The 20904-nt window shown below is 32.4% G+C and overlaps 1 protein-coding gene across 1 annotated transcript in view; it reads right to left on the bottom strand.

Annotated features, from left to right (window-relative positions):
- Positions 1–20904, bottom strand: part of fzr (fizzy and cell division cycle 20 related) — a 124043-nt gene that overhangs the window by 14948 nt on the left and 88191 nt on the right. Inside the window, exons 2-4 of the mRNA XM_072537811.1 lie at positions 8626–8874; positions 7534–7783; positions 321–611 (exon numbers count right to left, since the gene is read on the bottom strand). Of these exons, the coding sequence (XP_072393912.1) occupies positions 321–611; positions 7534–7783; positions 8626–8874 (790 nt within the window). The remainder of the gene's footprint in view (positions 1–320; positions 612–7533; positions 7784–8625; positions 8875–20904) is intronic.

Here is a 20904-nt window from a genome sequence, read left to right as displayed (position 1 = left end):
TTATCAATCTAACGTAAACGTTGGGACAACTGATATGTGGCCTGCTCACGCGTCAGAAAACCTTCTGATTTATTCGTTTACGCACCAGAAGGAAAAACAAAAGATATTGTATATCGCACAGCACTTCAATAAATATCGAATTGAAACGAAACGCTGCAATGTCACAATGTTTTCGAAATGAACAAAATCGATAAAATTACTCAGAATGAATTGAGTATTTGTGTAAGGTATTTCCTTAAAATTTATTTTAGTTGGTGGCGTAGCAACGCGCGCAGAGTACATTTTAGGTATATAACTAAATGTAAAGATTGTTTTTTTACCTGTATCCACACATTGCATGGGTTGACCCGTCAATGTATTCCAGAACCTGATACATCTATCCGCCGTTCCACCCCCAGAGGCTAATAATCCGTGATGATGAGGCGACCAGGCTATCGCTTTGACTGCTGCTAAGTGGTCTGTGTACGTCTGTACCGGAGACAAAGACTGCATATTCCAGACGTACAGCCGATTATCGTTGCCTCCAGATGCTAAGTACTGATTATCCGGCGACCATTTCAGCCCACATACCTCTTGACGATGACCAACCAGACGCCGTTCTCCTACGGTCTCTAAAAAATTTGAAATTATATTAAGACCGATAAACAAAATTATGTAACACTCTCACTAATACAATCTCAGAATCATCCGTAAGAATGAACTAAAGGGAGAGCAGCTGAAAGAAAGAGATATCAGCAGATTTTCTTTAAATTTATCGAAGTAAACTACTAAATTCATGAAATAAAGTTATTGAAACGTAGGTAAGGAAAAATATATATCAAAATCCGAGCATTACCCATGAGCACCGTTCAAATTATTTTCAAGGGGGTGCGTTTGCATCTACGCATAGTATTAACCAATATAAAATATATAACTATATATGTATAGCTATGTACTTTCTTTCCCGTTAGAGGGGTGCCGGCGCCCATGATATCATCTATTAAATTTACATAGTTAACATTTAATTACTTTGTTAACCAATAAAAGAGTATTTATTTAGTACTTTTTCCAGTATAAGCGAATGGTGTAATCAGTTTTTTTTTTAATTTTCTTATAATTTTAAACCAAGTATAAAAAGAAACCGCAAAAATACAAATGAAAAAGTAATTGTTTGCATTTTTTTCCATTTTCATGTATGTATTTTCTTTTTTTTTAATAAGAAGTACTATATTTTTTAATTTTATAGAAAACTTTTTTTTCTAAAAAAATTGTAATAATTAAGAGCATATTAAAGTATATTTTCATCAAGTTTCATCAAAATTGAATAACTTTTAGAGCTGGAGTAAGAGTTTTAGAGTTACTAATTAACATAGATGAAAAATAATTTTCATAATATTTTTTGATCACAAAGACCAACACATTCAATAGCACCCGTAGACAATGATCTATGAGAGATTTGTAATAATCAATAGAATAGAAATATGCTTTATTGTCACTGAAAACTGTACAATTTTATGGACAAAGCTTGCAAAAATAAAAATAACAGTAACAATTTAAAATTTAGTGAAATTACATAAATTGTCAATATCACAAAATAAAATACACAATCCATTGCAAAATTTAAATAAATTGCAAATTGCATAATAAAACCTTACGAACTAATAAGTTAAGTTGCTGCATGTGATACACAAATATAAAAATACTTTAGTTGCTTGTACCTAAACGTACTGTAATTTCTCTGTTATTCGGAAACTCTTCCACTGAATAATATGGTTTTTCAGATAGATAAGCTTTTGTTCTTTTACGAAACTTAAAGAAAGAAATTTTAGATTTAAATTGCAAAGGGAAATGGTTGTATAGTTTTTTTGAAGAATATATAGATTTCTTTAGTAACTCAGTGGACGGGATCGATAAATACACATCAAAGTTTGAATTTCTATTGGACTAGTCATGATTAAGTCTAGCTGGAAAAACATGTAGGTGTTTACGAATTACGCAAACAGTTTCTATATATTAAGAGGGAAGAGTTAAAATCCCGTGATTTTTGAAGTAGCTTCTGCAATGTGTTACCCTACTGAGGGTAACCGTATTGCTATTTTTTGTAATTTAAAAATAACATCAGATTGGTCAGCTGTACTAGAACCCCAAAAAGGAAGACCATATCGAAGATGAGACTCGGACAAAGAAAAATATGTTATTTTGGAAGATGCTAAGTTGATTTCCTTCGAAACAGATCTTATTGAATAGCAGGCTGAGGCTAGTTTCTTACTTAACAAATCGATATGAAGGGACCATTTAAGGTTGCTGTCTATAAAAATGCCAAGAAATTTTACAGAATCAACGATACTCAACTCGCTATTATTAAGAAGCAAGGATTGAAGACCTCCTTTATAGGATAATGCTACTGTTTTATTTACGTTAAAAGAGACTAAGTATTTTAAGTAGATCAGAAGTTATAGTTTCATGAAGAGTTGCAATATTACAGTTTCTCCAGGTGATACTGGTATTATCAGCAAAAAGAAATATTTTTCCATCGATTTTTAAGTTAGGGTTGTCATTTATAAAGATAAGGAAGAGTGGAGGAGCCAATACTGAACCTTGTGGTACTCCACATACAATGATTTTGTGACTTAAGTCAGTATCATTTGCTCTATCTAGTTGTTTCCTATCCTCAAGTAAGATTGAAACCAATTCAAAGAAATACCTCGAATTCTGTAGAAACTTAGTTTTTTTATCAAAATGTCTTGATTTAAACAAACAAAAGCTTTTTCATAGCCACAAAAAATAGTGGCAGTGTAAAGATTATTGTTTAGTGCTTGATAGACCTCATGTAGTACAGAAAACATAGCATCACTGGTACATTTATTAGATCAAAACCCAACTGACTTTGTGATAAAATGTTATTTTCAACGAGAAAGGACATAAGTCGGGCTTTTATAAGTCTCTCAATAATTTTGGATAGGTCCGGTAGTAAGGCAATAGGTCTGTAGGTGCAGACATTCGATTTTTCACTACTCTTATGAAGAGGAATATTAATGGCTGTTTATTAGTGAGACCAAGACTTCCAACACATTTTTTGGGAGATTTAAGAAACATTTTATGGATAGTCCATCAATACTACAGGAAGATTTGCTTTTGATACTACTGATTGTTTGGATCAGTTCAAATTTATCAACTGGTTTTATAAAGAATGAATTCGACACCTTTTTTGAATTGGGGAGATAGGAAATATCTACAAAGGAAAATAAGGAAAATTGTCTACAGACAATTCCGAGTTCCAACATCGAAAAGATTATAATACCCATGTTCGTCCGTCTAAAGATCTGGTCTACTGGCAAGGATCGATCCTACCGTAAACCGATAATCTCGACGGAAATAAGGGCTCGTGCGACAAACGTAGCGAACTACGATTGTCTAGTAAAATCACATTGTTTTCAGCCTCTCGATTCTCGGAACTCCAAGAGATATCGTTGCCACCTTTGACTAGAAAGGATACGGCCTTAGAGGCGTTCAGGCATAATCCCACAGATAGTAGCTTCGCACCATTACCTGCTCGAGTAAGCGCGTTAACCAAATGTCCGAACCTGCGGTTCCTCTCGTACTGAGCAGGATTACTATCGCAACGACGAGTCATCAGTAGGGTAAAACTAACTTGTCTCACGACGGTCTAAACCCAGCTCACGTTCCCTATCTATGGGTGAACAATCCAACGCTTGGCGAATTCTGCTTCGCACTGATAGGAAGAGCCGACATCGAAGGATCAAAAAGCGACGTCGCTATGAACGCTTGGCCGCCACCAGAGCCGCTTGAAAGCCAGTTATCTCTGTGGTAACTTTTCTACACCTCTTGCTGAAAACTCTTCAAGCCAAAAGGATCGATAGGCCGTGTTTTCGCAGTCCCTATGCATACTTTTTTCACCCCCTTTGAACCTCCCAAATCACCACCGGAACTGTTTAATTTATTTTTATTTTGTGTATTATACACCCATCTACCTACATTATGTTCATCTTTTTTTGCTAATTTTCCTGGTCTATTGAAAAAAAAAGGGATAAATGAGTTTTGAAGTTATTTATAGAAGTTCGCCATTTATCCATAAAATCAAACCATTATCTGTTTATCAATCTTTTTTATTTTCTTCTTAAATCGAGTATAAGTATTACCATATTTCAGTAAATATTCAACTTTGGGTTGGTCACTACAGGTGTAGAAATGAGAACTATGTGGGACGACATGAAGAAACCGTGATGGTCAGAAATCAGTAGCGAAGAAGAGTAAGACCAAGGGCTTCTTGAAAAGCGAAAAGTTGAGGAATTAAAGTAAATATTCGACTTTATGTTCACCAATTTATGCTACAAATCTCTTTTAATCTTATTAATATTGGCACGGCAGGCATTTAAATATTATATGCATCCGTTTTACCTGGACTGTAATCGACCTTGTCCTCAAAGTTCTGCAATAAAATATGTTTATAGAAACGGAATTTTATCGATGCAATAACGTGTGTATACAGTTGAAGTGATTACATATTCTTTGTTTATAGTTATAAACTCAATAATAATAATCAACATCTCAACTGCAAATGTTTAATTATCGACATCTATTATACATGCTTCTATTGTAAACATGCACAGGCTTGTTCAGCATTATTAGTTATTATTGATTTTATACTGCAACTTGGTATGCAGTTGTTAATATCTAAGGATCTATAAATAATTAAGTTGCTATGTAAAGTCATGTTTTCATTAATTATTATCATAACATTAAGTCGACCGATGAAACATTTGTATTGTAACTAGAAAATTAAAACGTAGATGAAATTTCCTACATTTTATAAACAAATAAGATAATAGTGCAGAATATTTCTATTTCCAACATTTTGTTATAATTGAGGCGTTTCTAGAAAGAGTCCAAAAATTAGCGTATTTGGGAAAATGAAAAAAACTCTCCGGCATTACCATTTTTGGGTAGATTCTTTTATTGATATATTTAGTTGGTGTAAAAAAATATAAGATAGTTTGTATTATGAATAATAAAAACTAAACAAAATACATCCACATGTGAGGTTTTTAAAAGAAAAACTAACCAGTGTCCTGAATGCAACCACTAAAAACTAAATATAAACTCTGACAAATATTAAAAACTTTTTTACTACCATACTCATTCTTAGCAGCCACTGCTTTTATCAGTGTTGTCAACCGTTTTATCAAAACTGTCAGGTCCTATGATGGTTGTCTGGCTTTTTATCAAGACTTCATAAAATGTTCTGTTGCTGTAGTCATGTAAAAAAGAAGAAGCTTTTCTAGAGTATAAAGTTTTGTCTTGTTAATGGGTACTGGTAGAGCATTTGGATGCAGCAATTTTATTTCGTTTTTATTTATGATGGTACAAGTGATGAACGCCACAGACCACTATCGTAATCTTTAAGAAGAATGCATCTGTTAGTATTTTAGATGTTTAACATCCTCACATTTTTTAAGTTAATAGGTGGTTTTGGATATTTTAAGAAAAATTTGACAGTTGCACTTTTTATATCAAAAATCTACTTTGATAAGCCTAAAAGGAGACTGGTTTAGCTCTTGCTCGTAAAATGAGGTTATCCCAGCCTTCTGGAGTTTCAACGCGTTCGGCTTTCCGCTTTTTTCTTAAGAGAAAATTTCTGTTCATCGGGAAGATAGAAATGTCCTCCAATAGTAAACAAGTACAGAAGTTATGGTATCATTTTTAACACATGAACTAATACATATAAAAAGTGTGACACGGTATATCTTCCCATATCAGCTGACCCATCTATGGAATTTGCAGTTTAAGTCGATGACCATAAACAAATTATACTCTGCATGTTTTTATAAGATCCCATATTAATTATTATGGCATTAAAAACATTACCCTTATGGTTTTTTTATTTATTTTCAACAATAAAAAAATTTTTGCTAAACCCTGGCTATGTATTCACTTATGTCAACATACGTTGATTTTTTAATAATTACGTTAAATCCAGAGGTAGCTATGGAAAAATGAGATCAAAACAATAATATCGTTAGTTAATGTCAAATGTATTTTGTAGTATTGTAAAGCTTTTTGCCGTTTGTGGATTGTACAATGGGTCGAGGTAAAGTTATCGATGAGAAAATTTCGAAAGAAGATTTTTTAATTCTGCAATTCTTGCAATTGTCATTCTATAGTGTAAGAAATAAAGTCAGGAGAGACAAAACTACAGGTTCGGTCGTCATAAAACCTAGAAATGTACGAAAAAGTAAAATAACCGAAGGAGATCGAAGGGCATTAAGACGCATTATAGTGAAAAATCGACGAGCAAATTATATGGAGTTAAGCGTTTTATGAAGTGACGTTATTTAAAAACAGGTTTCTACATTAACATGTCACCGAGAGGCCCACAAATTAGGATTTGGTACTTACAAAGTAAGTTTTATAGTTGAAAAAGTTAGTACAAATTGTTTTTAATAAATTTCATTTTATTTTAGGCTAAAGAAAAGCCACTTTTAACATTACAACAAAAGAAAAATAGACTAAGATAGTCAATAGAGCATAAATATTGGACTCAGTCGCAATGGGATTCAATACAATGAAGTGGTGAGTCCAGATTTGAAGTGTGTGTTGGAGACAGTAGGAGTTGCGTCATTCGCAGGAAAAATGAAGCTTTCCATCCCGACTGTCTGAAGAGAAAAGTCAAATTTCCTGCATCTGTCATGATCTGGGACAGCATGTCGTCTAAAGGTGTGAGAATGTTACATTTTATCGATGGGATTGTAAACACGGACAAATATTTGAATATTTTAGAAGAATCTCTTTTACCGATTATGGAACACCGTTTAAAATCAGCGGAAGATTTTGTCTTCCAATAGGACGGCGCAGGTGGTGATACCTCAAAAAAGAGGACTGAAGGACTTTAAATGGACTGAAGACCATGGCATACCACTTCTGGAATGGTTTTCTAACAGTCCCGACCCAGATAGAGACTGTGGCGCGAAATGAAAAAAGACCAGGTACGCCAACGAATTGAAGGAAAAATTGCAAGAAATATGGAATTCGTTTACATTAGAATTTTGTCAGAACTTGGTAAAAACTATGCCTCGAAGAATTGTGGATGTCATTAAAAATAAAGGGAATACAACACAGTGGTAAACTTTCACATTTTTTTGTTAATATCATAATATTCTATACGTTTTTTTTTTAATTTATTATTATTCTGTTTAATCAATAGTTTTCATTACGTTATAAAATATTTTCTATAATTAGGAAATTCAAAAATGTTGTTCTATGCATTAAAACTTCTAAAATTTACGCTGCGCTTTTATTTTTGTTCTCTAAAATTTAATTTACTTATCAATCTAACGTTGGGCCAACTGATATGGAAAGGGGTCCTAATTTACTCATGGTTGATGTAATTATGTCATAAAGAAGATATAAGGAAGTTACAAGCATGTATATATCAAATTCATAAAGAAGCTTGTAAAACTCAAGATATGCTACATAAAAAGATTTGAACAACTTATATTTTTTCTAAATCTTTTTAAATATATGGTTAATACGTACGTGGTGTTCTGGTGTCTCGTTGTAATATCAGTCTATCTCTACTCCCAGAACTCAATACATCACCATTCCATGCTAAAGCACCAACTCTAGCGCTATGTCCTACCAATTTGTTCACTTGCTTATTGACTGCTACGTCCCATACCGTTACGTAACCGAGATGTGTCCCTACGGCCACCAAATGCCCTCGTTCACTCCAAGCTACTGAAGTAACTACATTTCCATCACTTGACAGATCACATAATCGGGTCACCTGGTGGAAATAAAAATAATCAATTCATACGTTCACATGATGTTCTTCATCATATTTTAATATGGTTTTAGTTTTTTTGGTGTAAATGTTCGGCGTTATTTAGAAAAATATTTCTCAAACGATGGATTGGCAAATTAGGTACTATTGAATGGCATCCGTTGAAAAAGGTTGATACCACAAAAAAAAATTAGAGGCATTTGAACTGCGGATGTATTGCAGAATCCTGAGAATATCATGGACCGAGAGAGTCACAAATGTCGATGTCTTGAAAAGAATGAATAAAGAAAAGGAAATCATATTTACGATCAAAAAACGAAAACTGCAATACTTGGGACACATTACAAGAGGCGAAAGATATGAACTGCTTCGAATAATTATGCAAGGGAAAATAGCAGGAAAAAGGTCCATAGGAAGAAGACGAAACTCCTGGCTAAAGAATCTACGGGAATGGTATAGCTGTAGCAGCAACGAATTATTTCGGTCGCCAACCTTCGGAACGAAGATGGCACTTGAAGAAGAAGAAGAATGGCCTCCTCGTTCACCCGATTTGAATCCTAAAGATTATTCTTATTGGGGATAATTGAAAAGTAGAATTTATAAAATTAAACCAGCAAGTGTGGCAGAGTTAAGGCAAAGAATTATCGATGAATCCATATTAATTTCTAGAGAAACTCAAAGTTAATTATTAATCTGGCAACGTTAAAAACATCAAATTTCAAATCTTCAAAATGTTGCACATTAGGTGTATTCCTGTTTTTGTATAACTATCCATTAAAGAGATAATCAGGCATTTCCAGACTTTTAGTCCACTCTATATATTTAAATCTACTAATACAACCTACCTGGCTTGTACACGCAGACCATAAATAGACACAACTGCCTAAGCCGACGCTGAGAACGTTTTGTACGGACCAATCGACCAGATTGAGATAAAAGTCGTCTTGGAGTTCGGGTGCATCCAGTACCTTGAAAGGAATTCGAGATATCTTTCTTGTCGCTTTGTGTGGAGATCGAAGAAGTCTTTGGCTACTTGTACTGAGGGGCGAAAGGGAATACGGACTAGATTGGGCCTTAATCGGCGTCTTTTCATTCTGAAAAACAAATAAATATGTCATGCATTTGATTTGTAAAAACAAAAACTAATAAAAATATAAACTTTAGACTATCGAAAATGCTTTGTATTGTTTGTAAATATCTGGTAACCGCCTTGATTTGTTTGGAAAAAATGCTGTTGTATTCAATTCGACCCGCAAATTTTCCCATAACATCAATTTTTTTCTGGAAAAAGTGAATCTTGCAGTTTACGGCCTCATTGCCTCTCCAAGCAAGTTCAAATAAGCAAAAGTGAAAAAACTTTTTTTGTGCTCCCTCGTGGGTTTCCTCGTCGTAGCTTTGGATGATTTTTAATAGTTCTTCGATGGATAATGCTTTTGAACTAAGTTTTCTTTTTTCTTGAACACTTTCTTGCACATTTGAAAGATATATCTGTGAAAGGGTGGATTTTTATGCCGTACTCCTTAAAATATATTTGTTGTACCATTTTTGCTGTAGTATTCCACAGTGAGTTTACAGATGAGTCTTTATAGTCTTCGCCATTGCCTTTTTTCATGTTAAAGGCATAATCCTCTAGAATTTTTGCTAGTTCCTTTATGGTAGTCAATCTTTCAAGCGTAAAATTACTCACCCGTAGGAACTCCAAAAATTGGGTCTAAATAGAGCTTCTGGACCTCTGCGTAATCAATGGGACATTTTCCGAAACCATTTTTTTGATTTCTTCACCAGACTGGCATCCAAACCTTGATTTTTCGTCTGGATTCATTATATCTGTCCAAAATTAATTACGCCTCAATGACGTTTGTCAAACTGACAACAATTGAATTACCAGACACCTTCGTGACGGATCTCTCATAATTTTGTCGATGAGAAATCAAGGGCAGGAAGGAGCTTTGTCAGTAGAAAACGTGGCGTTGCTATGACGTTTTATCAGTTAAAAATAGTCTAGTGAAATAGTTGCAGCTATACAACCAGAGTTACAATCTGATGAAAAAGACGGTTTATTTGAATTAACCTGCAATCGAAACTTTTATCATGAAATAACGTAAAAAGAAGACTTACTATTTTTATTGGGAATAGGCCATAATTTTACTTTCAAATAACTTTATTTGACGTTTCGATTTTCACTTCGAAAATCGTTTTCAAAATACAATACATTAAGATGCCACGAGAAAAAAGCTTGAGAACAATATTGCTGGGATTCCGAAAAATTTTAAAAATTCAAAACGAAATGAATGTATTATAGCATTTTTTTTGTTCTATCCTGTATAAGGATTTAATCTACGTATTAAAAATCTTCGAAAAAGAAACACTTGAATTTCGAACGAAAATACATACTGCAAGTGTTTGTTTATACATCCTTAATTGCACCGAATAACGTTTTCTCCGTAATAATTGCGACTTAAAAGCATCGATTGGAATAAACAAAATAGAATCATTAATTTACATTGACAACAGAGATCCAAGGTTGTGTCAATTAACATCTCAGAGAGGAATTTTTGAAGGTCTGGCGTTTCTCCAGGTGCTAGGATTTCTCCCCTTTAGAACAAAATAATTGTCCACTTTAGAACAAACTAATGTTCTATCATAGTGCAAGTCCTGCTACGTTGGGAAGACCAGCCGCTCTCTTCAAGGTCGACTAACGTTCCACAAAAGCAAAATTAGGATTTCCAAACCCTCTTGTGCCCTAGTATTTCAACAAAATACCTAATCGACTTCACAAACGTCAAAATACTTTGCCAACAACAAAATTATCAAAAGAGATTCCTCCTTGAAATGTGACAAATTCTAATACATCCAACAGCCGTAAATAAAAGAACTGACATTGATAACTTAAGTCAATTTCTGTTTAAATAAATACTCAAAAATTGTTCCTATATCCATATCGAACAAATTATTCCAGCAATCCTCTAAATTCTATCTTTAATGCCCTTCACAATCGCGTAACTCTCTAAACCCTTATTGACCTCCCACGTAGGAATAAAATAGACAAGTGCATTACAAGATGTTCTCGGTCAACAACAGAAAATGTCCGAATATGAAGACGTAGTGTCGTTTTACCTATGTAGAATCTCAAAATGAAGTTGTCTGTCAAATTTATATCATCAGATAATTAAATTAATGAACAGTAATGCTCTATTTCAGATTTTTGTTTCAGTTCAGCCGTTTGTTTTTAATGTTGAGTAACCAAACAGTATTTATATTCCACCCTTGTTGTTTTTTTACTTATAAACTTACACCATTATTTCTGTAGAGAACTGAGGAAGCTTTTAAAAAATAAAAAAGAGAAACGTATTCTATTAAATCAATGAAGTAGCTGACTTCTTTTATTTGACAGTATAAATGACAGATTCACCTGTTGAATACATTTTAAATTCATTGACGGTCGTACTCCTTGCTATAATATATTGTCTGTTTTTAGGATTTTTCCTATTTTTTATGACTTCAAATTATTCTTATAACTTGTGTTCATCTTGGTTGATTTGTTCATAAAAATTGTAGTCACGATTTTTATAGTCACAATACGCCATTAATTTACTAATGATACTATATTATTATCAGTTTAGTCCAACCCTGTCTAATATACATTTAATAGACACGTTTATTTTACAGGAACTAAGGCCGTTATCCATTAGTGACTAATCCTAAAGGAAATTCCTTGTATGTTCCGATTGAAAGTTATTTTTGTACACACACACAGTAGCGGTACGCTTATAGAAAACGAATTACCACGACTCAGAATAACTTTTGTACTTTAGTTTTAAATATAACCGATTTGAATCAAATAAAAATTATTACTCATACAAAACCTGCAATAAATGTTCGGTAAAGACGTAAATCTGTTTTTTTTGCGATTTTAAAATAAAACGGACTTGATGCTCAAATGTCATACGAGTACATACACCGGTAAAAATATTGACATATACCAGAACAATTAGCAAATAAAAAGCCTTTTTCGTGACGCATGTGAACGAATATAAACTATTTGGTCATATTTAATATAATTTTCAAAATTGAAAACAAATCCCAAAAGTAAAATAAATGATAAATCAGTTAAATCAAGAACATACTATAATTTTTCAATTTTTATTAAATAACTTGGTAATTATTTATATTAAATTATTTAGCAAAGCAAAAACAGTAGGATACTATACAGGATGTTAACGTGTGGTTTTTCTTAAACACCCTGTATAGACGATGAAAAAAGCAGCTGAAGATATTACTACTTTCAAAGCATATTCTTTAACCGATCTTAAATCGACTTAATCTTAACATTCATCTTGATATGTCAATTGTTTATGGTAAGTATAATAAAAAAAATATTTAAACCGTAAACTGTGTCGAAAATATTTAAACAAGGATTTAGTAAAACTTGGAAAACAAATCATTAAAATAGTCTAAGGATACAAATATCTTCTATCTATCTAAGGAAATGTTTTAATTGTTATTACGAAGGCCTTGGTTTTCTTAACATTACATTTTTATTGCCTGTTCTAACACGTGCATCTTATATGGTTGTACCACAATATTAATGTTTAATAAAAACTGGTGCGTAATAAATTTTATATACTTACGATGTAATAATTGTTATCACTTAAAGAAGCAGTATTGAGTGAAAATATATCTAAATAATGCCTGATCAGTTGGGAATAAGGAATATTATTGTAATCCTAAGACGAAATATGCGAAAATTAGACAGTTAATAAGAAAGAATAACAAATGCATATGACTGTGAATGAGTGCATTAGGGAAAGTCTAGGGGTGGCAACAGTTGATGCCAAAATAAGCGAGTATAGGTTGTAAAATGATCTTATTAAACTTTTTAAAAAACACGCAAAAAACAACCGTTAGGTTCAGCTGTAATACCCGTAATAAACCTTTTAAAGTTACCGTTGCCATAATATAATTCCCCGTTAGAACTACCCTCGATGTTTTGACTAAAGTTGTCGGTGGCTTTTGTTTGCAAATATAGTAACCAATATCACCGAAAACATGCCGTTTTGTTTGAAAATATTCCCGTTAAGGACCACTATAATAGTTGCGTCTAATTTTAACAACACACAAAATATCACTATCTTCCCCTTTGAATATTTTTTCTATAAATAGGAATATTTTTTCTATCTAATTTCATTTTTCCGCTGAGCAGTATGTAGTTAAGTTCGAATAGTGTGTTTTTGAGAATCATGTCAAAGGGTAAGATATTTTTGGTACTTTTCGTATTTCTTTATATTTTTATGGCATAACGTTTGTTAAACATCACTTTATGTTTAAATAAAGTACCACTGTAAACATTTTTAATTTATAATTAAAAAAATAAGGGTCAGTCATCGAGATCAAAAATATCCTATCTCCTAAGTTGGACCAACAGTTACACTTTCACAAAATTTTATTGCAATCGGTTCAGTGGTTTTTGAATATAAGCTTGGACAAACATTTCTTGGACTAAGAAAGACTTAGCACAATTTTTGTAAATATTGTATCCCGGCAATATGTGTATTTAGAATCTGAAGATATTTAACGTGGTGTTTCTCACATTATTTATTGTTATTATAACTTACACTTATTTAAACAAATATATAAATTTCTAATGCCCTGACGTTACGCCCTTCGATGCCAGTGCCCTACGACGTGACTTACTCCATAATTATGCATATCGGAAATATGCGACGATTATATTCAATTTGGCCGTTATTTCAAGATTAGAAGTGTTTTTGCAATTCAAGTACGCATACAAATATTGTCAACGGTTATAATAGTCTGGCAAATTATCATTTATATTTTGAACTCACTATGTTGAAATAAATATCTACAATAAGAGCTTTTTAAGATATTGGGCAATTGCCATCAATAATTCATTGTAGCTCCACATTTTAAAGCTTTTTAGACGACTCCGTTCAAAGGAAATCTTTTTCAAACTTTGTATAATAAAAGGTCAGTTCTTGATATTTCAAATGCCGCTCATTACGATTTCTTAGTTGTTATAACCAAACAAGCTATGAATTTCAAAAGTGACTAACTTCGTCCCTAAATTGTCGTAGGAGAACTTTTATTTTAATTTATGAAAACAATTAAACACTTTCCGAATATGAAAAAATAATTTTTCCCCGGAAATTAGTGAAAATGTTATTCTATTCTAAATGTTTATATGCAAAAAATTGCAATGTTGGAAATGGTTTTTCTACCTTTTTTAAATTGATTTTATGAAATAACTCTCTATCTCTCTCTCTCTCTCTTTACGCTATTCGTAGAATCATTGTACCTTTTTTTAACTTAAACTCCTGGACAAAATTAACGCACCACTTTAATTTCTAAATATTTACAATATGAACACAAAATAAAACTAAGTTACATTGAAATAATAATAAACACCTACAAACACGTCCAACAGACTTTATCATGACCTTAATTTGCCTTATTGTTTCTTTAAAATTTGTTTTTGCCGGAAATGCGTAAATAAGCTAGCATAACTCCAAATTGCAAAAAGAAAAAAAAAACAGTAAAGTAACACAATAAAATGCATCTGGGTCAACACTAATACCGTGTAGGCCCTCCTCTACTTCTTATGACTGCATTTATGCGTCGAGGCATTCTTGATATCAATTGTTCAACAAAAGCTTGCGGAATATTCTCCCATTCTTCAATAACTGCCTCAATGAGTTGGTTGCAATAGGGGGTCTACGAGTTCGAATCTTTTTTTTTTGAGATAGTCCCATAGATGCTCTATGGGATTCATGTCCGGACTGTTAGGTGGCCACTCTAATAATGGAATATCAACATGTCGAGCCACATGAGGACGAGCTTGTCTTGCATGAATAAAAAATTAGGTCCAAGAAACGGGGCAAAAAGCATTACATGTTCGACAATAATGTTGCCTAAGCAATAATGGGCATTCATAGACCTCGTACGTATGGGGACCAACTCCGTACGAGCTTCAAAACAAATTCTCCCCAAAAACATTTTAGAGCCACCACCAAAAGGTACTTTAGGAGAGATATTGCAGCTGGCAGATCTTTCTCCTCGCCTTCGCCAGACACGCTCACGACCATCTGGAGCTTTTAGGCTTACTCTAGTCTCATCGGAAAAAAGAACTCGTTTCCAATCATTTGGAATCGACATCGACATTTTGAACATCTGCTAGTTCATTTTTTAGCAAATTGCTGGTGACTCCTATCTCTGAGAGCACGTTGTCTCAAAAAACGATCTTCAATTTGATTAGTGCAACGTTTTCGCCCTTGCCCTGGTCTTCGATGGTACGACCCTGTTTCATTATATCGCCTCACCTTGCGACTGATGCTGGAATGATGTCTTTCTAACAAACCTGAAACGTATCGTATTGAATATCCTTCATCTAGGAGAGTCGATGCTCGCACTGCCTCTTTCATTGACAAATTTTTTGGTGGTTCATTTTTTTATTTGATTTTTATGCAAATGAGCTTCCAAACATGCATGCGATGAAAAATATCACCATAAAAAGCTTGTTCCTCACAAGCACTTTGCTTTAATCGGCACTTTTTATGAAAAGTTTAACTCACTTTTAGTCTAAAACGAAGTTTAATACAAATTATTGTTAAAACACGACCATTATTAGCTTACATAACAACTGTCACTGTCAAACAAGGTCGATAGGCAACTTGTCGTACGATAAATTATCAATAAATAAAGATTATTGAGAAAAATATGAGTGGTGCGTTAATTTTGTCCAGGAGTTTATGTTATCTCAAAAAAAAAATATTTGGGATAAACAGATTGAATAACTGTTAAACTAATTGATGAATCACTCTAAAACTTCAACCACATTTTTATCACTATAAGACTATACGTCTCAACTGTCCACGCAATATCAAGGTTGTAGGTGCATTTTTACAATAGTTATTAAACGTTTATTGAAAATAAGAATTCTTAGGTTTTTCACAGTTTTCTAAGCAACAAATTAGTAAGTCAAGATTCAAAATGATTACCACCAAATCCGATCAAAATGCTTTACTTTTTACTGGTAGACGAAAGTTATTAAAATGGTGCATATTCGACAATGAATTGTTAATAATTTTAAAAGTCTACCGAACCCACTGCAGGCGACATAAAGGTTTGGGTGACCGAGGTAAATAAAACTCAAAAAAATTGTCAGGATACCTGGCCATGTCAAAGTCGCGTGAAAACTTTATTTCTCTGGACTTGTATGAGATGAACGGGATGGACTAATCAGAAAGAGTAGTAAGATGTGACAGAAAGACTGAATTGACAGAAATTGGAAGTCAAATTCTATAAAACTGCTAAAGATCAGCTAGTGATAAAAAAATTATTTGACAGCCATGGGGAAATAGATAGAGGTGAATGGAGAAAAGTACAGTGGGTAAATAAAATAAAAGGAGGCTAGTGGCGGAAGGAAGGAATTTTGAGTAGGTAGTTAAAGCATATACGAGTAAAAATAATCCCATTAAATGTGTGTGTGGTTGGATATATGACTGTGGATTACTAGATCCATTCGCCTAACGAATTCAAGGCAAATTCCATTAAATGATTCAATTATAATTATCTATGGAACACTGGCATCAAAAAGATCTGAAGTCAATGTACACGGACTCAAATTATGCAATATTGCCTCACTAGATAAATGATAAAACTCTAAGACAAACAAATTTAGACAAAAAGAGAATTGGAAATTACGGGAAGACCAGAAAACTAAGAATTGCAACTACACGAGGAACAGTATTTAGATATTTCTAACTCAAAGACAAGTTGATCAAAGAAGAAATTTACAAAAAGAAATTGTACGAATTCTTTAGATACCTCTCATTGTATTAATAGAGTTTTATTTATAATAATAAAAGAACTAAGATGATTTTGAAATAGAGATGACACTAAAGATGATGATATTAATATAAACACCGATTGCTTGAGCTTTTTGCAGCTACTCTACTGCAATAACTTTTCTGAAAGGGAATGTCAAATCTGCCTAATCAGTCAAAGGTTATTAACATTTTAAATTTTTAAAAAAGATTAAGATTTGTACTTCTAAAAATTTACACAATGCTAAAGCACTGAACTCGAGCTGAAATAATGTTGAAAGTAAATATACGTTAACAGTAAGGTTTACCATTTTTATAAAATTAGAATTACAGTTAAATTTTTAGTGACAGGTTATTGAAACTGTATATTTTATGTAAACATTTTATAATAGTATTCGATTACATTATCTCTAGTACAATAAACTCTTATCTTTCGATGGATAAAAGAGTTCTGTCTATCTTTTGTTTCGAAAAGTGATACCTGAAACCTATACATGTAATAAACGATTTCAATTCTATAAAAAGTTGGGTGTTTAGAAGATAATTTTTTGCGCATATCGGAGATAAAAAAACACATTCGATTAGTTGTATTATACAATACAGTTTCATTATTTCAAAATAATTTATGTTCGCAAATTAATATTAATTTTTTCAGCTCTAATCATGAAATATGCAAAAGGGTGGAGGAAAGGTTTAGAACAAAGCAATAATGCTTTCTTAGAAATTCAAAGAAATGCAGATCACATTAGGAAAGAACAACAAACGGAAATATACACAAGAGGAAATTGTCTGATATTTCATTATTTTGTTATAAGTTGCTGCATGTGACACCCAAATATATATATATATATATATATATATATATATATATATATATATATATATATATATATATATATATAAATACTTTGGTTACTTAAACATAAGCGTACTGTAATTTCTTAGTTATTCATTAGGAAACTCTTCCACTGAATAATATGGTCTTTCAGATAGATAGGCTTTTGTCATTTTACGGAACTTAAGGAAAGAAGTTGCAGATTTAAGTTGCAAAGGGAGATGGTTGTATTCTTGTTTCGCCGAATATAATATAGATTTCTTTACTAACTCAGTGGACGGGATCGGTAAATACACAAACGGGACGGGATCAAAAGTTGAATTTCAGGTGAAGTAGTAATGATTAAGTCTTGCTGGAAAGACATGTAGGTGTTTATGAATTAAGCAAACAGTTTCTAAAATATATAAAGAGTGAAGAATTAAAATCCCGTAATTTTTGAAGTAACTTCTGCATTGTGTTATTCTACTAGGTCAAAAAGATACCGTATTGTTCTTTTTTTTAATTTAAAAATAACATCAGATTGGGCAGCTGTATTAGAACCCCAAAAAGGAAGACCATATCGATGATGAGACCCGAACAAAGAAAAATATGTTATTTTGGAAGATGCTAAATTGATATGAAGGGACCACTTACGGCTGCTGTCTATAAAAATAACAAGAAATTTTACAGAATCAACGATACTGATCTGGCTGTTAGTAAGAAGTAAGGATTGAAGAACTCCTTTATAGGATAATTCTACTGTCTTATCCACGTCAAAAGAGAGTAAATTTAGCCGCACCAGGTTTTTTACTTTAAGTAGATCAGAAGTTATAGTTGCATGACGAGTTGCAATATTAGAGTTCCTCCAGGTAATACTGGTATCATCAGCAAAAAGAAACATTTTTGCATCGATTTTTAAGTTAGTGATTAGTCATTTATAAAGATAAGGAAAAGTAGAGGACCCAATACTGAACCTTGTAGTACTCCACATACAATGCTTTGTGACTAGAGTCAGTATCATTTGTTTTAACTAGTTGTTTCCTATTCCTTAAGTAAGATTGGAACCAATTCAAAAAATACCTCGAATTCCGTAGAAATTTAGTTTTTTATCAAAATGTCGTGATTTACACAATCAAATGCTTTGGTATAATCACAAAAAACAGTGGCAGTGTAAAGGTTATTGTTTAGTGCTTGATAGACCTCATGTAGTACAGTAAACATAGCGACACTGGTACATTTATTAGATAAAAAGCTGAACTGACTTTGTGATAAAATGTTGTTTTCAATGAGAAAGGACATAAGTCGGGCTTTTATAAGTCACTCAATAATTTTGGATAGGACCGGTATAAGGCAATAGGTCTATATTTGCAGACATTCGATTTTTCTCCACTCTTATGAAGAGGAATAATAATGACTGTCTTTAGGCATTCTCGAAATATGCCTTTTTCAAAGAAATCAGTAATTAGTGAGACCAGGACTTCCTACACATTTTTTGGGAGATTTAAGAAAATTTTTATGGAAAGTCCATCAGTACTACAGGAAGATTTGCTTTTGATACTACTAAATGTTTGGATCAATTCAGATTTATCAACTGGTCTTATAAAGAATGAATTCGAGACCTTTTTTGAATTGGGGAGATAGGAAATGGGATCCTGTTGTGGCAAAATAGTTGATGTTATACTTTTACCAACATTAACGAAGTATTCATTTGGATTTTCAGGGTTTGGAAGAGAAAATATGTGAGCTGTGTTAGTTTTATTTCGAAGATCGTTTACTATGGACGAAGTTTCTTTTGCAACACTTTTAGAGCTTCCCAGACCATTTTGATAGTACATTTTTTAATCTGTTTTGATAAGTGCAACACAATTAAGTTTGAACAAAACTTTTTTTTCTGATAATTCTTCTAGTTCTTAAGCGATTTACACAGTTACTTCCCTTTTACTTTATCAAATGCTTGTTTAAAGTATATAAATAACAATATCATGGGTGATAGTATTTGATAATCCACCAACTGGTGGAAAAATTTGTGGAAAATTCAGGAAAAAGTGTACGAAAAATATATTCTACAATACCCAATTCTCCAACCTTTATCCAAAATATTTCTAAAAATACATATATATGAAAAAAAAAAAGATTAAAAGTAAAATTTTTGCAATTAAATTTCCCATCAACAGTTGCTTCTGCAGTTAGCAGAAATTGAATCAATGGATTAAATCGACGTGTCAGAAATTTATTTGTGATATCGAACAATTTAGTATGAAAATTTACAAGTTATCTTCAAAAATGATGCATAGAGAAATGCGACATTTCGATTTTTTACATAATAATTTTAAAGTCTGCTGATTACCTTTGGTTCATTCGGTTTCGGATTGTATTAAATATTAGAGTAAGCTGTTGTATATTGCTGAATGAATTGATTACTTGGTACTGCTTGGGGTCCAATGTTTTGCACAACAAACCTTTCAATTAATGATTTTCTAACACGGTCTACTATTATACTAACATATTGTCTGCTATTATAACCAAACAAAACCATGAGAAAACTGTCACTCAAACCTTGTCTCAACTTGCCTAGAAACATTAATAAATCCCTTTTGTTAATGTATCTGTGTTGACGGTTTTCGAAAACAGGATCACAATAAGTAAATAATTCCTCGAATTGTTCTTTTGTTATTTAAGCCAAACATTGAAAGTCTTCATTATTTAATTTATCAATATTAAGGCCTTTTATTTCTTTAGTAGCGAAAATTCTAAGCACGCCTAAAAACGATGCTAATTCTGGACCCTTTATTTTAATTAGAATGTAAAAATGCATTATTATACGGGGTTTTTCATTTAAATTATCAAAGTTGTTAATTTCCGGTATAACCGGAAGTGACATGTCTGTCAAAATATTTTCTTAAGTTCGTCTTAATCTTAAACTTGTAATCCCCATAAACCAATATTCATATATATATATATATATATATATATATATATATATATATATATATATATATATATATATATATATATATATATATATATATATATATAGTGTAACCTCGTCGCGATATATTATATATCGCGCATAGATTTAACAGAAATCTATTGTTCTTTGAATTCTGCATAGAATAGTATTGAAAGTTCTGCCATTCGTTGACAGATAGTGCCACAGTTACATTGAAATATAGTTCCACGTGCACGAAATGCTTTAAGGTTAGAACCATATGGTTCCATGTACTACAGTGAGAAAATGAACTATTATACCAGAAAATAGCAGTGGAAAGAAATGGTAATCTATTAAACATTGTACTTTACATTTCGGAAAAAATATAACCTTACCTTTTTAGGCGGTCGCTGGCTGCCGTTAATATTTCTAGTGATTCTGACACAGAGAATACCAGTTGTGGTGAGAAACAACGGGTACTTATTCATGACGTACCAGTAAAAAAAAGGTAATTTTTTTTATAAAAGTATAAAACAAT

Source organism: Diabrotica undecimpunctata, chromosome 7 (genome assembly GCF_040954645.1).
Source record: "Diabrotica undecimpunctata isolate CICGRU chromosome 7, icDiaUnde3, whole genome shotgun sequence".
NCBI lineage: Eukaryota > Metazoa > Arthropoda > Insecta > Coleoptera > Chrysomelidae > Diabrotica > Diabrotica undecimpunctata.
This window is presented reverse-complemented; position numbering and strand designations above follow the sequence as displayed.